This window comes from Hemiscyllium ocellatum, chromosome 18 (assembly GCF_020745735.1).
Source record: "Hemiscyllium ocellatum isolate sHemOce1 chromosome 18, sHemOce1.pat.X.cur, whole genome shotgun sequence".
Taxonomy (NCBI): Eukaryota; Metazoa; Chordata; class Chondrichthyes; order Orectolobiformes; family Hemiscylliidae; genus Hemiscyllium; species Hemiscyllium ocellatum.
Genome location: NC_083418.1, coordinates 81431335 through 81447151, shown reverse-complemented (window position 1 = coordinate 81447151; position 15817 = coordinate 81431335). Strand labels below are relative to the sequence as shown.

Below are 15817 nucleotides of genomic sequence, written 5' to 3'. Positions count from 1 at the left end.
GATCAGTGCTAAGGAAATATGAGAAGGAGCAAAGAAATTTATGCCTTTTTTTGACTTTGGTGGTCGAATGATGAATATTGCCATTACAATTCTTTTCATTAGACAGAGACAGAGCAATTCTTTAAAAGAGGCAAGAATTATTGGATGAAATGAGGGCAATCCTGCCAACCGAAAGCCAAAAGTCAACTCCAAGAAAGGCATCGTGCTACAGACAGATTCAAAAAGCTTATTACCACTCCTCAGTCATTAAAGAGATTGGAAAACAGATATGGGTTGTTGTTGGTGAAAGTGGAAAGGGAGAGAGAAATAGTGGGAAAGAGCAAGGGAATGCCAGTTTAGAAATTTTCTCGATTTTACCCTGAACATAAGACGACATTAAATTTACATTTAAAAAACACAGGATAAGCTCATTTCAGATTTGGAGAAGGTTTGGAAACATGGGCAGCACAAGGACGACAACAATGGAATAAAGTCACATGGTCAATATCGTGACATAACCTCCTGTCTGCCACGTCTTGGTTATGGGCTTAAATTAATTAGCATCATTTTCTCCAGGGTGAGAAATAACAAATTTTATACTATTTAAAAAGTTGAAAGTTTGTAGTCGATGTTGTGACATCTATAAAAAAGCAACAGAATCCATACACCATAGCACAAACTGCACAAGGTTCAGTATTTGGAGTTTCAGAAGATTTATAATTTTAGTTTCTATAAATCATAATATGGAAACCCTAATCAACATACTCGTTGTAATTCTTGATTCTTTTCTTCAAGCTGTGCCTCCAACTGTCGTAACCTTTCTTCAATATTTCCATGCCTTTCTTCAGCCTGATAAATAAATAAAAACTGTTAAATATCGCAAAGATTGAGCTTTCAAAATAAAAATCTTCATGAAAATTGCAACTCTTCCAAGAAGCTCAGATCTACTTAGTGTTGCACTTCAGCCATTGGTCTCACAAAAGCCTGGTGGAAGCGGCATTTTATGAAAGCTAATGATAGATGCTGAATGGTGTTTTAAACTGCTGTGTGCACACTTGAAGCTTTAATGTTGAGCAAGCTCAGCCTCTGGGATCAAGGCTTCAATTGCCACTGTTTGCAAAGGCAATAAGTAGCAAGCATAGCAGAGTGACTGGAACATTGCATATTCTACCTTCCTAAGCATGGAGGTCAGTTCCATCAGTTTAGCTTCCATAACAGTAGAGTCTTCAGAAGAAAGGGAAGGATCAGACTAAGAAAGGCAAAAAGGTACAGGAAACAGCAGAAAGGTTACTATTGTTTAAGACTACGATATAAAAAGGGAAAAACTGATAGAGAATAGAATGGATTTAAACAGATACAATTAGTTTATCCATAAATGCCTTGCCTTACTTGGCCCAAGTGCATATATATCAAGAGAAAGAAGGCAAGGAGATAACTTCATGATGATTACAAAAACATACGCAAACATTTGCAGACCAGTTCAGATGTCCTTTTAAGATTTTGTTTGGACAAACATTTTCACACAAAGCAATTCCGGAATTAGAAAGAGTTTTGTTGAACACCATAGAGAAAAGTAAACAACCGCCAATATGGTTGACTCAAATATATTCAAAACTAATTAATATACAATATAATACTGCAACAATTCAAATAACACACAAAAGCCTTTAACAATACAGAAGGCAACCTTGGTCATTATGTCTGTCACGTGCATAGATCTTCTGCACTCCACCAAGGCAGTCTAAATTTCAAGCATCAAATAGATGCAGGAAATATTCCATGTCTCCAAGAACTAAAGTCTTCGGGTCTTATCTAAATGCTAGATGACTGCAGCAGTTCAAAAACAGGGGGAGATGATATCCAAGTGGTATTATCGTTAATCTAGAGGCTCAGGTAATGTTCCAGGAACAGAGTTTCAATCATGGGTGGAATTTAAATTCAAAAAAAAAGTCTGGAATTAAGAATCTAATGATGATCATGGAACCACTGCCACTTCTCAGGAAAATCTCATCTGGTTCACTGGTGTCCTTTATGGAAGGAAACTGTTAATCCTTACCTTGGCTGACTTAAATGGGACTCTAGACCCACAGTAGTGTGAATAACACTCAACTGCCTTCTGGCCAATTATGGATGGGCAACGAATGCTGACGTAGCCAGCAAGGCCCACATCCTCTGAATGAATTTTAAAGATACCTCTGAGGGCAATTAAAGATGGTCAGTGACATTATCATGTACTTTGACTCGAGACTCCAGGGGCCGAAAGGCCACATCACACAAAATAAGTTTGAAAAACTGGCTGTTACTGCGAGCACCTGTTATGCCAACACAAACACCTTCCTTGACTGAATAGAAGTTCAGACCTTAGAACTTGGAGGGCCAGGTGAAGAGAACAATAATATGGAAGTAGATTGTAACTGGTAATGCTCATAAGACTACAATCCAAATGCTAAATCAACTTAATTTTTGACAGTTTGTCAAGTTACTGAGCTAAGTGACATCAATTGCTAACAAAACTGACTGTTCTAATCTCAATAAAAAAAAAACTGGAAGAACTGTGGATGCAGTAAATAAGAAGCAAAAATAGAAATTGCCAGGAAAGCTCAGCAGATCTGAAAGCACCTGCGGAGAGAAGTCAGAAGTCACACAACACCAGGTTATAGTCCAACAGGTTTACAAGTCCCTCTGCTATCATATGACGGTTATGCACCTCTGCGACTTCGCACTATGGAAAATCACTGTTTAAGATTGGTAATACAAAACCCTACACCCGTTCAGGAGAAAGTTCACATTATCCAAACAATGTCTACAATTTCTCAATTGCATTATAGCCAATTCATACAAACGAAACATGCAGAACGACCCATTTTTGAAATCATAAGCCTTTGGAGAGCTGCTCCTTCACCAGGTGAAGTGAAGAATAACACAGGCAGAGAGATCATAAGACAGAGATCAAAATATCATACAAATGGTATGAGTGGAGTGTCCACAGGCTGAATAATAAGTCTCTGCAGGTGATCAGGCCAAAAAGAGGAGAGGCCACATTGGATTTGATTCTGGGTAATGAACCCAGCCAGATGTTGGATTTGGAGGTAGGTGAGCACTTTGGTGATAGTGACCACAATTCGGTTATGTTTACTTCAGCGATTGAAAGATATGGTTACTTATCACAGGACAAGGGTTATTGTGGGGGGAAAGGCAATTATGATGCGAATTCGCAAGATTTCGGATGCATAGGATGGGGAAGGAAACTGCAGGGGATGGGCACAATTGAAATGTAGAGCTTATCCAAGGAACAGCTACTGCGTGTCCTTGATAAGTATGTACCTGTCAGGCATGGAGGAAGTGGTCAAGTGAGAGCGCCATGGTTTACCAAGGAAATTGAATCACTTGTCAAGAGGAAGAAGGCGATTTATGTTAGAATGAGATGTGAAGGCTCAGTTAAGGCACTTGAGAGTTACAAGTTAGTCAGGAAAGACCTAAAGAGAGCCAAGAGGGGGCATAAAGTCATTGGCAGGTAGGATCAAGGAAAACCCTAAAGCTTTCAATAGGTATGACAGGAATAAAAGAGTGACTAAAGGAATATTAGGGCCAATCAGTAGTGGGAAGTTGTGCGTAGAGTCCAAAGAGATAGGAGAGTCGCTAAACGAATATTTTTCGTCAGTATTCACACTGGAAAAAGACAATGTTGTCGATGAGAATACTGAGACACAAGCTACTAGAATAGACTGGACTGAAGTTCACAAGTTGGTGCTAGCAATTCTGGAAAGTGTGAAAATAGATAAGTCCCCAGGGCTAGGATTCCCTGGGAAGCTGGGTGGAGATTGCAGAGCCTTTGGCTTTGATCTTTATGTCGTCATTGACTACAGGAATAGTGCCAGAAGACTGGAGGATAGCAAATGTCCCCTTATTCAAGAAGAGGAGTAGAGAAACCCGGGAAATTATGGACCAATGAACCTTACTTCGGTTGTGGGTAAAGTGTTGGAAATGGCTATAAGAGATAGGATTTATAATCGGCTAGAAAGGAATAATTTGATTAGGGTAGTCAACATGATTTTGTGAAGGGTAGGTCATGCCTCACAAACCCTATTGAGTTCTTCAAGAAGGTGACTAAACAGATGGATGAAGGTAAAGCGGTTGATGTGATGGATATGATTTAGAACATAGAACAATACAGCGCAGAACAGGCCCTTCAGCCCTCGATGTTGCGCGACCTGTGAACTATTCTCAGCTCGTCCCCCTACACTATCCCATCATCATCCATGTGCTTATCTAAGGATAGTTTAAATCTCCCTAATGTGGCTGAGATAACTACATTGGCAGGTAGGGCATTCCACGCCCTGACCACTCTCTGCGTAGAGAAACTGCCTTTAACATCTGTCTTAAATCTATCATACCTCAATTTGTAGTTGTGCCTCCTTGTACAAGCTGACATCATCATCCTAAGAAAAAGTCTTTCACTGTTTACTCTATCTAATCCTCTGATCATCTCGTATGTTTCTATCAAAACCCCTCTTAGCCAAGTCCCTCAGCCTTTCCTCATAAGACCTTCCCTCCAGACCAGGCAACATCCTGGTAAATCTCCTCTGCCCCTTTTCCAATGCTTCCACATCCTTCCCGAAATATGGGGATCAGAAATGTACACAATATTCCAAGTGTGGCCACACCAGCGTTTTGTATAGATGCAGCATGATATTGCGGCTCTGGAACTCAATCCCTCTATGAATGAAACCTAGCACACTATATGCCTTCTTAACAGCACTATCCATCTGGGTGGCAACTTTCAGGGATCTATGTACATGGATATCTGCACATCCACACTACCAAGAATCTTTCCATTGACCCAGTACTCTGCCTTCCTGTTATTCTTCCCAAAGTGAATCACCTCACATTTATCTGCATTGAACTCCATTTGTCACCTCTCAGCCCAATTCTTGCAGTTTATCCAAGTCCCCCTGCAACCTGGAACATTCTTCCAAACTGTCCACTACTCCAATGACTTTAGTGTTGTCTGCAAATTTACTCATCCATTCACCTATGCCTGCGTCTAAGTCATTTATAAAAATGATAAACAGCAGTGGTCCCAAAACACATCCTTGCGGCACACCATTAGTAACCGGAATCCAGGCTGAATATTTTCCATCAACCATCACCCGACTCAGGCGACTGACTGTGTGGAGTTTGCACTTTCTCCCCGTGTCTGCGTGGGTTTCCTCCGGGTGCTCCGGTTTCCTCCCACAGTCACAAAGATGTGCGGGTCAGGTGAATTGGCCATGCTAAATTGCCCGTAGTGTTAGGTAAGGGGTAAATGTAAGGGTATGGGTGGGTTGCGCTTCGGCGGGTCGGTGTGGACTTGTTGGGCCGAAGGGCCTGTTTCCACACTGTAAGTCTAATCTAATCACTTGCTGCCAAACTGCTAAATCACTCTCAATCCCATGCCTCTACAATTTCTTCAACAGCCTACCACGTGGAACCTTACCAAAGGCTTTACTGAAGTCCATGTATGCCATGTCAACTGCCCTACCCTCATCTACATGCTTGGTCACCTTCTCAAAAAACACATTGAGGTGTGTGAGACACGACCTGCCCTTGATGAAACCATGTTGACTACGGGAAATCAAATTGTTGCTTGCTAGATGCTTATAAATCTTATCTCTTATAATCTTTTCCAAAACCTTTCCTACAACAGAAGTAAGGCTCACTGGTCTATAATTACCTGGGTCATCTCTACTGCCCTTTCAGTAAGGCGTTTGATAAGGTTCGCCAAGGTAGGCTACTGCAGAAAATACAAAGGCTTGAAATTGAGGAAGATTTGGCAGTTTGGTCAGAAATTGGCTGATAGTTGATGGGAAATGTTCGTACTAGTGGTGTACCGCAAGGATCTGTTTTGGGGTCACCGCTGTTTGTCATTTTTAGACATGACCTAGATGAGGGCATAGAAGGATGGGTTAGGAAATTTGCGGATAACACTATGGTCGGTGGAGTTGCAGATAGTGAGGAGGCTGTTTCAGGTTACAGAGGGACATAGATAAGCTGCAGAGCTGGGCTGAGGGGTGGCAAATGGAATTAATGTACAAAAATGTGAGGTGATTCACTTTGGAAGGAATAACAGGAATTTCGAGTACTGGATTAATGGTAAGATTCTTAGTAGTGTGGATAAGTAGAGATCTCTGTGTCCATGGACATAGATCCCTGAAAGTTACCACCCAGGTTGATAGGGTTATTAAGAAGGCATACAGTGTGCTAGGTGTTAGGTTTTATTGTTAGAGAGACAGCTTCAGAGCCATGAGGTCATGTTGCAGCTGTACAAAGCTCCGGTGCAGCCACACTGACAATACTGCGTACAGTTCTGGTTTATAGGAAGGATGTGGAAGCTTTGGAAAGGGTGCAGAGGAGATTTACCAGGATGTTGCCTGGTATGGAGGGAAAGTCTTATAAGGAAAGGTTGAGGGACTTGAGGCTGTTTTCATTAGAGGGAAGAAGGTTGAGAGGTGATTTAATAGAGAAATTTAAAATGATCAGAGGATTAGATACGGTAGACAGTGAGTGTCTTTTTTCTATAGTTGGTGGTGACAAGCTGACAGTTTCAAAACAGGACAGTAAGGAAGATTTTATAAATTCAACACAGTATGTAGTGTGACATGAACCAAGATCACAGTTGAGACAGTCTTCATGGGTATCTAACTTGGCTATCAGTTTCCGTTTGACGATTCTGTGTTGTGTATCTTAAAAGGTCACCTTGGAGGGTGTTTACTCGAAGATCAGAGGCTCAGAGGCTGAATGTCCTTGACCGCTGGAATGTTCACCAACTGGGAGGGAACATTCCTTTCTGACTATTGTTGCATGGCATGTATTCATCCATTGCCATAGTGTCTGCATGATCTTGCCAATATGCCATGCCTCTGGGCATGCTTACCTGCAGCATATGAGGTGGATAACATTGGCTGAGTCTCACGAGTACGCACTGTGTACATGGTGGGTGGTGTAGTGTGATGGTAGTATCCATACCAATGATTGACATGTTTTGCAGAGGTTGCCGTAGCAGGATTGTGTGGTGTTGCGCTAAATATCCTGAAGGCTGGGAAGTTTGTTGCGAACAATGGTCTGATTAAAGTTTGCCAGTCGTTTGGGGGCGAGAGTTGGGGACACAGGCTTGATCTGGCAAGATGTTTGTCGTCATCGATGGCATGTTGAAGGCTGTGAAGAACGTGGCGTCGTTTCTCCACCACAAATTCAGACATGCCATAGCAAAAAACCTCAACACCCTCCTCAGGAAACAGACACAGAACACCTTGATAGATCACCCTTTGTCGTCCAGTAAATCCCTGGAGCGGAGAAACTACATGATGTTCTGTGCTGGATTTGTAAAATCTTCCTCACATCACCTTGATAACTTGTTTTGATCTCTCTACATTAATTAGTTTGGATTACTTGTTACTATGGTTCCACCCTTGGCATGGGACTTCTATACTTCTCATGTTAGAGCAGCCCTCACTGCAGAGACTGATTATTCAGCCTGCAGACACTCCATTCACACCATTTGTATCATCTTTTTGATCTGTCTATAAATTCTGTGCCTGTGTGCTTTTCTTCTCTTCACCTTGTGAAGGAGCAATGCTCCAAAAGCATGCAATTTCAAATAAACCTGTTGAACTATAACCTGGTGTCCTGTGACTCCTGACCTCATCCACCCTAGCCCAACACAGACACCTCCACATCATGGTTAGAGAGAAACCAGAGTTAACATTTCAGATCATGTGGCCTATCCTCAGTTCCAAGGAAGGGTCACACAACCTGAAACATGAACACTGCTGTCTCTTCACAATTGCTGCCAGACCTGCTGAGCTTTTCCAGCAATTTCAGTCTTTGTCCTTATCTCAATGCCTATTCTGCTTGGAGCACTCATCTTCCACAGAAATTTCCAAAATAAATATTACACCTCATGGAAATTCCAATGAGAGATGCCAATCCAGCCCCAGATGCCCAAAAATAACCATTCTCAATTTCATACAAAGCAACGGTCCTTCAATTTGGGTGTCCTTACATCAATTTTGTATGTCAGCACTAAAATCTGCATTTATTGTGCTCCTGTGGCCTTTGTTTCCATTCTGGAGAAGAAACTGCCTCTGAACATTTCCCTCCTTGTTGTAAACATTATTTGGCTAATTGAACAGTCAATAAAACTAATTACTGCCCTAATCAGTTAGCCTCCCTCACTCACTGTAAATGAATTATCCTGTCATAAGCAGCTTATACATTGAGATGAGTGGCTATTTGACTTTCATTATCTCAAACTGAAGATAAAGCACTTCCATCCCTTTCTGAATTACCTACTTGGTCTGAACTCTAAACTCTGTCCTCCATAAAATAAAAATATCACTTTTTTTAATACAAGACAGTAAAAGTCTTGCATAGCTCAATAGTTAGAAACTTAAATATGTCAGTTTGGTAGCATATTAAACTAGGTAAGGTTCTTACTTTTCAAATATATACCATGATTGCTTTATTTTGAACAACAAATGCTGACCTCGCATGAATAAATCAAAATATTATATCTTGACAGAAACAAAGGATAAAATTCACTTTGCTGTCCAGGCAACTGAAATTTGAAACAGAGTTTCAGGTGAACAATTTTAAGACAGACATAACCAGTTCAGAATTGATGGCTGAGAAAGGTAATGGGAAAACCTACAATCAGGTCCAGACATACCACTCCCTAAATCAATCTGTTTTCCTTCTGTTATGTTGTTCTACATCTTGAAAGGTCAGTACCCTAAAATCACATCGGCTCAAATATAACATCAAACTTTAAATCAGTTCAAGTATTACATAAGTGAATGTTATTTATGTAAGGTTTTTCCCATCTTCATTTTGGGAAGGACAGGTGGATGCTTCTGGTGGATAGTTCTCAGATGCATTGCAATGTAGTCCAGAAGCAAAGCTGTTTCTACACTGACATTTATTAAATGCGTGTACTGTCAGCAGAATGAGAGGGCCAATAATCAAGTTCAACACAACACTGTGGATAGAGGATTTTACAGATCTAACAACAGTGAGGATATCTTTTGATATGGTAGCAGTAAGCAGCTAAAATCTTTTACCTACCATATATAAGTCTCAGTTCCCACTAACAGTGTTTTGAAAGGTGGAGGCAGGCACCATAAAAAAAGGCTAGGTTGGTTGTGACTTGAGAAATGTCATTGGTTCTATCACAATCAGCTTTTTTAAAATAAAAACAAATTTGAAAGAATCCTGACAATCAACAGATTCTGAAACTCCATTACTCAACAGTAAGTTACACCAAAACGTTTTTTTTAAATGGTCAACTTGTTTGTTGAATGTTGCTTACAAACTGGACATTTACTTAGGGAGAAACTAGAGTTCTTATTTGAATCACTTCTATTCTCTGACCTAAACCCAACAGCATAAATACCACTGGAGATTTAATGTCCTACCTTTGTAAGAGCTGCCACTCTCTGTGCCAACTCTGCTTCTACTTCTGGTAGTGTTTCTGCCTTTCGGAGAGTTTGTTGCAGCTTTTGTTCAGCAAGTTCCAACCGTTCTTGCAACTGACGGTTCTTCTCTTCACTCTGCATTTTTAATTTTGAAGCATTACATTTAGTCATCTCAACTTCAGAATCTATTCTTAATTCTTACAACATTATACAGGTCACTTCCATTTCAATTACACTGAATCAAAAGAGCCCTAGTGCTGGACTACAAGAGTGGGGTGTGCAGTGGGCCAGTTAATGGCACTTTAACATGTGTCAGCCATGCTTAGTGGGAGTACTCTCATCTGACTCAAACTTAAAGCTCCAAGCTCTGTGCTACCATTTAGCACATAATACAGGCTGGAATGCCAGAAGTACTGAAAGATGCCAACTAACTATCTTTTTAAACAATATATTAAGCCAAAGACCTGTTACATAGCCACTGGCTATGTTTTCATGTCCCTATTTAAAGAACAGGGACCATTTCCTCTGTCATAGAGATGTACAGCATGGAAACAGACCCTTCAGTCCAACCCATCCATGCCGTCAAGATATCCCAACCCAATCTAGTCCCACCTGCCAGCACCCGGCCCATATCTCTCCAAACCCTTCCTGTTGATATACCCATCCAAAAGCCTATTAAATGTCTGTCCTGGCCAAATCAGTTCTCCATAATACACCAAGTTGCTTTTTCCGACCCCAACATCCCCTTTTCCAGATGTAAAATATTTGTCATATTTGCCCAAATCATCCTTGCATTAGTTGAATCCACTAACTCTTTACATCAGAGATGGGAACCAGAACAGTAGGTGAGCAGTAGCGAAATGACCACGTAACTATTATATTGGTTGTGAGAGGACAAGATTGGTGGCTTAACATTCCAGGATTTAGCGGTTTCAGACAAAAGAGAGGGATGTAAAAGAGGTGGAGGAATTGTGTCACTGCTTTGGGAGAATATCTCAGCTGTACTGAGGGAAGTTACCTTGTAAAGCTCATCCGAGGCCATGTGGCTAGAGCTCAGGAATAGAAGGAGTGCAACACTTTGATGGATGGTACTACAGGTCTCCCTATAGCTAGTGGGAAATACAGGAGCAGAGATTTGGACAAATTATGGAAAAAAAAAGGGCTGCTGTGGCAGGACATTTTAAACTTCCATATATTAACTGGGACATGCTTACCGTCAGGGGCTTGGATGGATTTGGGGGAGGGTTGGAATTTGTTAGGTGCATCCACGAGGGTTTCTTGAAGCAGTATGTAAATAGGTCAACCAGAGAAGGGCCCATACGAGATCTGATGCTGGGGAATGAGCCTGGCCAGGTAACTGAGGTTTCTGTGACAGAAGTGACCATAATTCTGTAAGTTACTTATGGTAAGAGCAATCCTTGGTTGAAAAATATTAAACTGTTGGAAGACTATCTATGACTATTGGGCAGGAACTGGGGAATGTAGACCAGGAACAACTGTTTGAGGGTAAATCTGCATCTGTCATGCGGGAATCTTTCAGAGGCCAGATGATTCGAGTTCACAACCAACATGTTCCCGTCAAACTGAAGGACAAGGATGGCAGGATTCGGGAACCTTGGATGACAAGAGAAATTGTGAGCTTAGTCTGAAAGGAAGGAAGGAAGACTACGTAAGGTTTAGGAAACTGAAGGTAGAACCCTTGAGTATAAACAAAACAGGAAAGGGGCCATGAAATGCCTTTGGCAAACAGGATTAAAGGAAAATCACAAAGCCTTATTTTGAAGTATATAAAGAACAAGAGAGTAGCTAGGGAATGGCGAGGCAAATTTAATGCATGGAGCCAGAGAACGTGGGGAAGGTCCCTACGAATAGTTTGCATCAGTATTCACAAAAGACGACGACCATGGAGGATGGTGAGTGTAGAGGGAATTGTTGATATTTTGCTGTCAATATAAAAAGGGAAACAAAAAAAACTGCAGGCGTTGGAATCCAAGGTAGACAAGCAGGAGGCTGCAAGAACACAACAAGCCAGGCAGCAGCAGCAGGTGGCAAAGCCCTGAAGAGTTACACCAAAAACGTCGACTCTTCCACCTCCCGAAGCGGCCTGGCTTACTGTGCTCATCCAGCCTCCTGTTTGTCTACCTGATATAAACAAACGAGGCAGTGTTGGTGATTTTGAAAAGCATTAAGATTGACAAGTTCCCATAACGTGATGGGATCTATCCTAGAATATTGAAGGATGCTGCTTTCCTGACTGGAGATCTGTGATCAGTGGTGTCCTGCAGTGATCAGTGCTGGTATCCCTGTTGCCGGTAATATATATAAACGAATTGAAGGAGATATAGGTGGCCTGATTGCTAAATTTGTGGATGACACAAAGATTTGGGGAGTGCAAAGATCGCCAGAGGATTCAACAGAATATAGATAGGCTAGACATTTGGGCAGAGAAATGACAGATGCAATTTAGTATGGAAAAATGTGAGGCAACACATTTTTGAAGGTCTGATGCAGGAGAGAAGTATACAGTAAATGGAAAAACCCTGAGAAGCACTGATACAGAGGAATTCAGGTGTACAGTTCCGTGAAAGTGGCAACACAAGTGGATCAGGTGGTCAAGGCGGAATACGGCATGCTTGCTTTCAGCGATTGGGGCACAGAGTTTTAAAAATGGAAAGTCACGCTGCAGCTATCTAGCACTTTCATGAGGCCACATTTGGAAGACTGTGTATAGCTCTGGTTGCCACACTATCAAAAAAGGAGGGGAGGCTTTGGAGAGGGTACAGAAAAAGTTTACCAGGATATGCCTGGTTTGGAGGGTATCAGCTATGAGGAGCAATTGAACAATCTTGGTTTGTTTTCACTTGAATGGCACAGACTGAGGGGTGAGTTTTACAAAATTATGATACACATGAATAGAATGGACAGTTGGAGTCATTCAAAGTTTGTGCGAAGATTTGTAGCTCGGGTGCTTGTAGTAGTGGTTCTGTTCGCCGAGCTGGAAGTTTTTGTTGCAAACGTTTCGTCCCCTGGCTAGGAGACATCATCAGTGCTCTGGCTCCAGAGCACTGATGATGTCTCCTAGCCAGGAGACAAAACGTTTGCAACTAAAACTTCCAGCTCGGCGAACAGAACCACTACAATTGGAGTCATTTTCCCACGGCAGAACTATCAATTAATAGGCAACACAGGTTAAAAGTAAAAGGGGGTCGGGGGGGGGAGGAGAGAAACGTTTAAAGGAGTTGTGAGAGGCAAGTTGCCTTTTTTTGGTAACACAGGTGGGAAGTGCCTGAAATGAGCTACCAAAGATGTGGTAGAAGCAGATAGAATAGAAACGTCGAAGACATGTTGACAGATATATGAATAGGCAGGGAATTCTGGGATACAGACCAAGTTTAGGCAAACGATTTTGATTTTACAAAAGCATCCTGAGTCAGCACTGGCTTGGAGGACCTAAGGGCCTAGACCTCTACTCTCTTTCTTCAAAGCAGAAAGCAAGTACGTTTTGCTGTATCTTAAGACTCAGGTTAACAAATCTCAGGCTCAGAACAAATACAGTGACCAAAAATGTTCAGAAGTGCTGCAAGGGTTAAACTATGTATGGAAACTAACTTTATGGCTATTTCCGCTTGTCTAGCAGTAAAACTGCAAAAGTGCCAGAGATCAAACAGAGCTGCAATTCACCATTCTGGGCACACCTACAACTTCCAAACATAGAAAATGCTGAACAGCTTCTGTAAAGAGAAAAAATAATTACTGGCATTTTGGATGCATATCCTATTGGAATCCCATAAAGGATACATATCCAAAACAATGACCTTTTTGTTATCTTTGTTGACATTAACTGATTGGTTGTGAATGTCAATCATTTGTGTTTCATTTCCAGATTTTTCTTTTTATCTTGATCTACGTCCAAAAGAAAGGTCAGTTAGACAAGCTGTACTTCAATTTTGCTGCTACAACATTAAGTTTGAGTAAAATTTGATTAAACAATTTTGAATTATTACTAAATCAACTGACTAGCAGATTCCATGACAAAGGTAAAATAAATTAATCTAAGTGCAGAAGCACAAGTCAGGGAAATGTGTTTGAATTAAAATACTCAAACATCAAAATGCAGCACCATAGAAAGCATTTAGATAAAGTAAACTTTAAAGAGCCTGAATCTGCATGTGACATAAATTTATATTCTATTCCTTTCACTGTTGGTAGGCATTCTGACAACATTTGAAAGAAATGCCGAAATTCATTAACTGGATCCTCTTGGAATTGGGAGCCAAAGTACAAGCCAAAAGACCGAGTTGCTTTCTGTTATAAATGAAAACTGGCAGCATTCGCTTCTCAACATTCAGTGGGCAAGGGCCACTGGAGCATAATGTTTGCTCTGGAATTCAAGTTGCTGTATTTGTACAGTTAAACTTGTACATAGAGAAATAATTATTTGCTTACCAACTTTAACCTCAATTTAAGTTCTGCAAGTAAAGGCTTTTTTGAAAAAAAAATTAGTATATCCAACATTAGTACTGTTCCATGTAAATTTCTCTTCTCTTAAATGTGCTACTGCAAATAAACAATAGATATATACATGACAGTATATTCAGATATCATTTCATTTTCAACTCATACAAATACCTGTAAGTATAAAGCATCTTTATTGGCGAGTTCATTTTCAAGTTTATCATTGAGATCATGTACAGACGTGGATTCACGTTGTGCACTGAGGTAGCGTTTTTCGAGAGTTGTTATTCTTTCCTCCATATCATCTTTCTGGGCCATGGCCTATTATAATTACAACACATGGGACAGTCACTGCTCTCTCACATTACCAGGTACAACCCCAGCTACTCCAAGCAAAAAACAAAACTCTGCACCTGAAGTGAATTCATTATTTACATTCCTATAAACAGTGAAAAAAATTTGAAACATTTCACGATAAGTACTGATCCCTACAGCTGCTGTGCAAGTGTCAATATGCAGTTTCTCAGTTTATACAAAATCACTGCTTGGTCCTTTCATCTTTTCTCCCCGCTAGCAAATATAGGCCTTGCATATTTTGTTACCATAACTTCAAAATGAGCTGTGGGAGTATGCAGTGCATGGTCAAGATTACATAAATAATCTTTTAATTTACCACACAATATAACATGATGCCTATCTAGGAGCGAGGAAAAAAAAACAACTAACAATCCTTCCAGGATCAGATGTCAAAATTAACAGAATGTTTCAGCAAGTTTGTCAGGTTACTGGTTAGTTAGGTAGTTGCAAAGAACATAATTTATAATTATCAACTACTTACAATAATATTGTTTTGCAAATTTAGTAGTACTGTGCTTTAACTCTGTTCAATTTTGCAAATATTATGAGAAACTATCTAAGTCCATTCTGCTTGAGCTGCATAATTCACTGCTCTTCAAATAACTTTACCTTAGTATTCTTACCTCACGCAAGTCCCTCTGAAGTTTAGTGTTCATTTCCTCAGATTTAATTAAGTCTTTGCGAGCTGTATCCAGATCCTCTTCAAGTTCTGACACCCTACTAGAGAGAGTAGCCAATCGATCCTTTAACTGTCCTTGCTCCTTGTTTTGTTTATCTATTGTCTCCTGAAGTTCTATTACTTTAATTGAATCTTCTTCATGGTTTATGGAACAATTAGAAAATCTCTGCTTAAAACAAAAGTAACCATTTAAAGGAGAAAGCTGATCAGACTTTCCCAATAATAATGAAAACATTAAACAATTCTACAAACTGGAAACACATGAAGTCATAGATAATTGTTAATTAGATTGTGAAACATATGCGCCTTCTTGGTTTGAGTAGAGGATACTGAATGAGATGGTTTGGCTCTTTTCTCAAGTTTTCTTGCAAGAATGATTTTTTAAATTAAATGGCTGCTGGAGTATCAGGATCCATATGAAAAAGTGTGTCGCCATATATTCCTTTGTCTGGAGAGAAAATTACTCAACCTGGTAATGTGGTCTTCACATTAGTGGGCGGCACGGTGACACAGTGGTTAGCACTGCTGTCTCACAGCACCTGAGACCCAGGTTCAATTCCCGCCCCAGGCGACTGACTGTGTGGAGTTTGCACGTTCTCCCCGTGTCTGCGTGGGTTTCCTCCGGGTGCTCTGATTTCCTCCCACAGTCCAAAGATGTGCGGGTCAGGTGAACTGGCCATGCTAAATTGCCCGTAGTGTTAGGCAAGGGGTAAATGTAGGGTTATGAGTGGGTTGCGCTTCGGCGGGTCGGTGTGGACTTGTTGGGCCGAAGGGCCTGTTTCCAACTGTAAGTAATCTAATCTAATTAGAGCACTGTTTGATGACAAAAATTAAGTTTTGTTTGGAAGTATACTTCTTTAAAGGACAGACCATGTACCAGCCTAGCCGAGTGTGC

At 40.8% G+C, this 15817-nt stretch overlaps 1 protein-coding gene across 9 annotated transcripts in view; it reads right to left on the bottom strand.

The window, feature by feature from the left end:
* LOC132824518 (liprin-alpha-1-like) overlaps positions 1-15817 on the bottom strand; it is a 230080-nt gene that overhangs the window by 96031 nt on the left and 118232 nt on the right. For 6 of the 9 annotated variants that reach the window (XM_060839129.1, XM_060839135.1, XM_060839133.1 and 3 more), the window contains exons 6-9: positions 14867-15091; positions 14061-14207; positions 9432-9566; positions 745-828 (exon numbers count right to left, since the gene is read on the bottom strand). In XM_060839129.1, coding sequence (XP_060695112.1) covers positions 745-828; positions 9432-9566; positions 14061-14207; positions 14867-15091 — 591 coding nt within the window. Of the gene's footprint in view, positions 1-744; positions 829-1150; positions 1229-9431; positions 9567-14060; positions 14208-14866; positions 15092-15817 lie in introns of all 9 variants that reach the window. The other 3 variants (XM_060839130.1, XM_060839136.1, XM_060839137.1) reach the window with 2 other exon arrangements.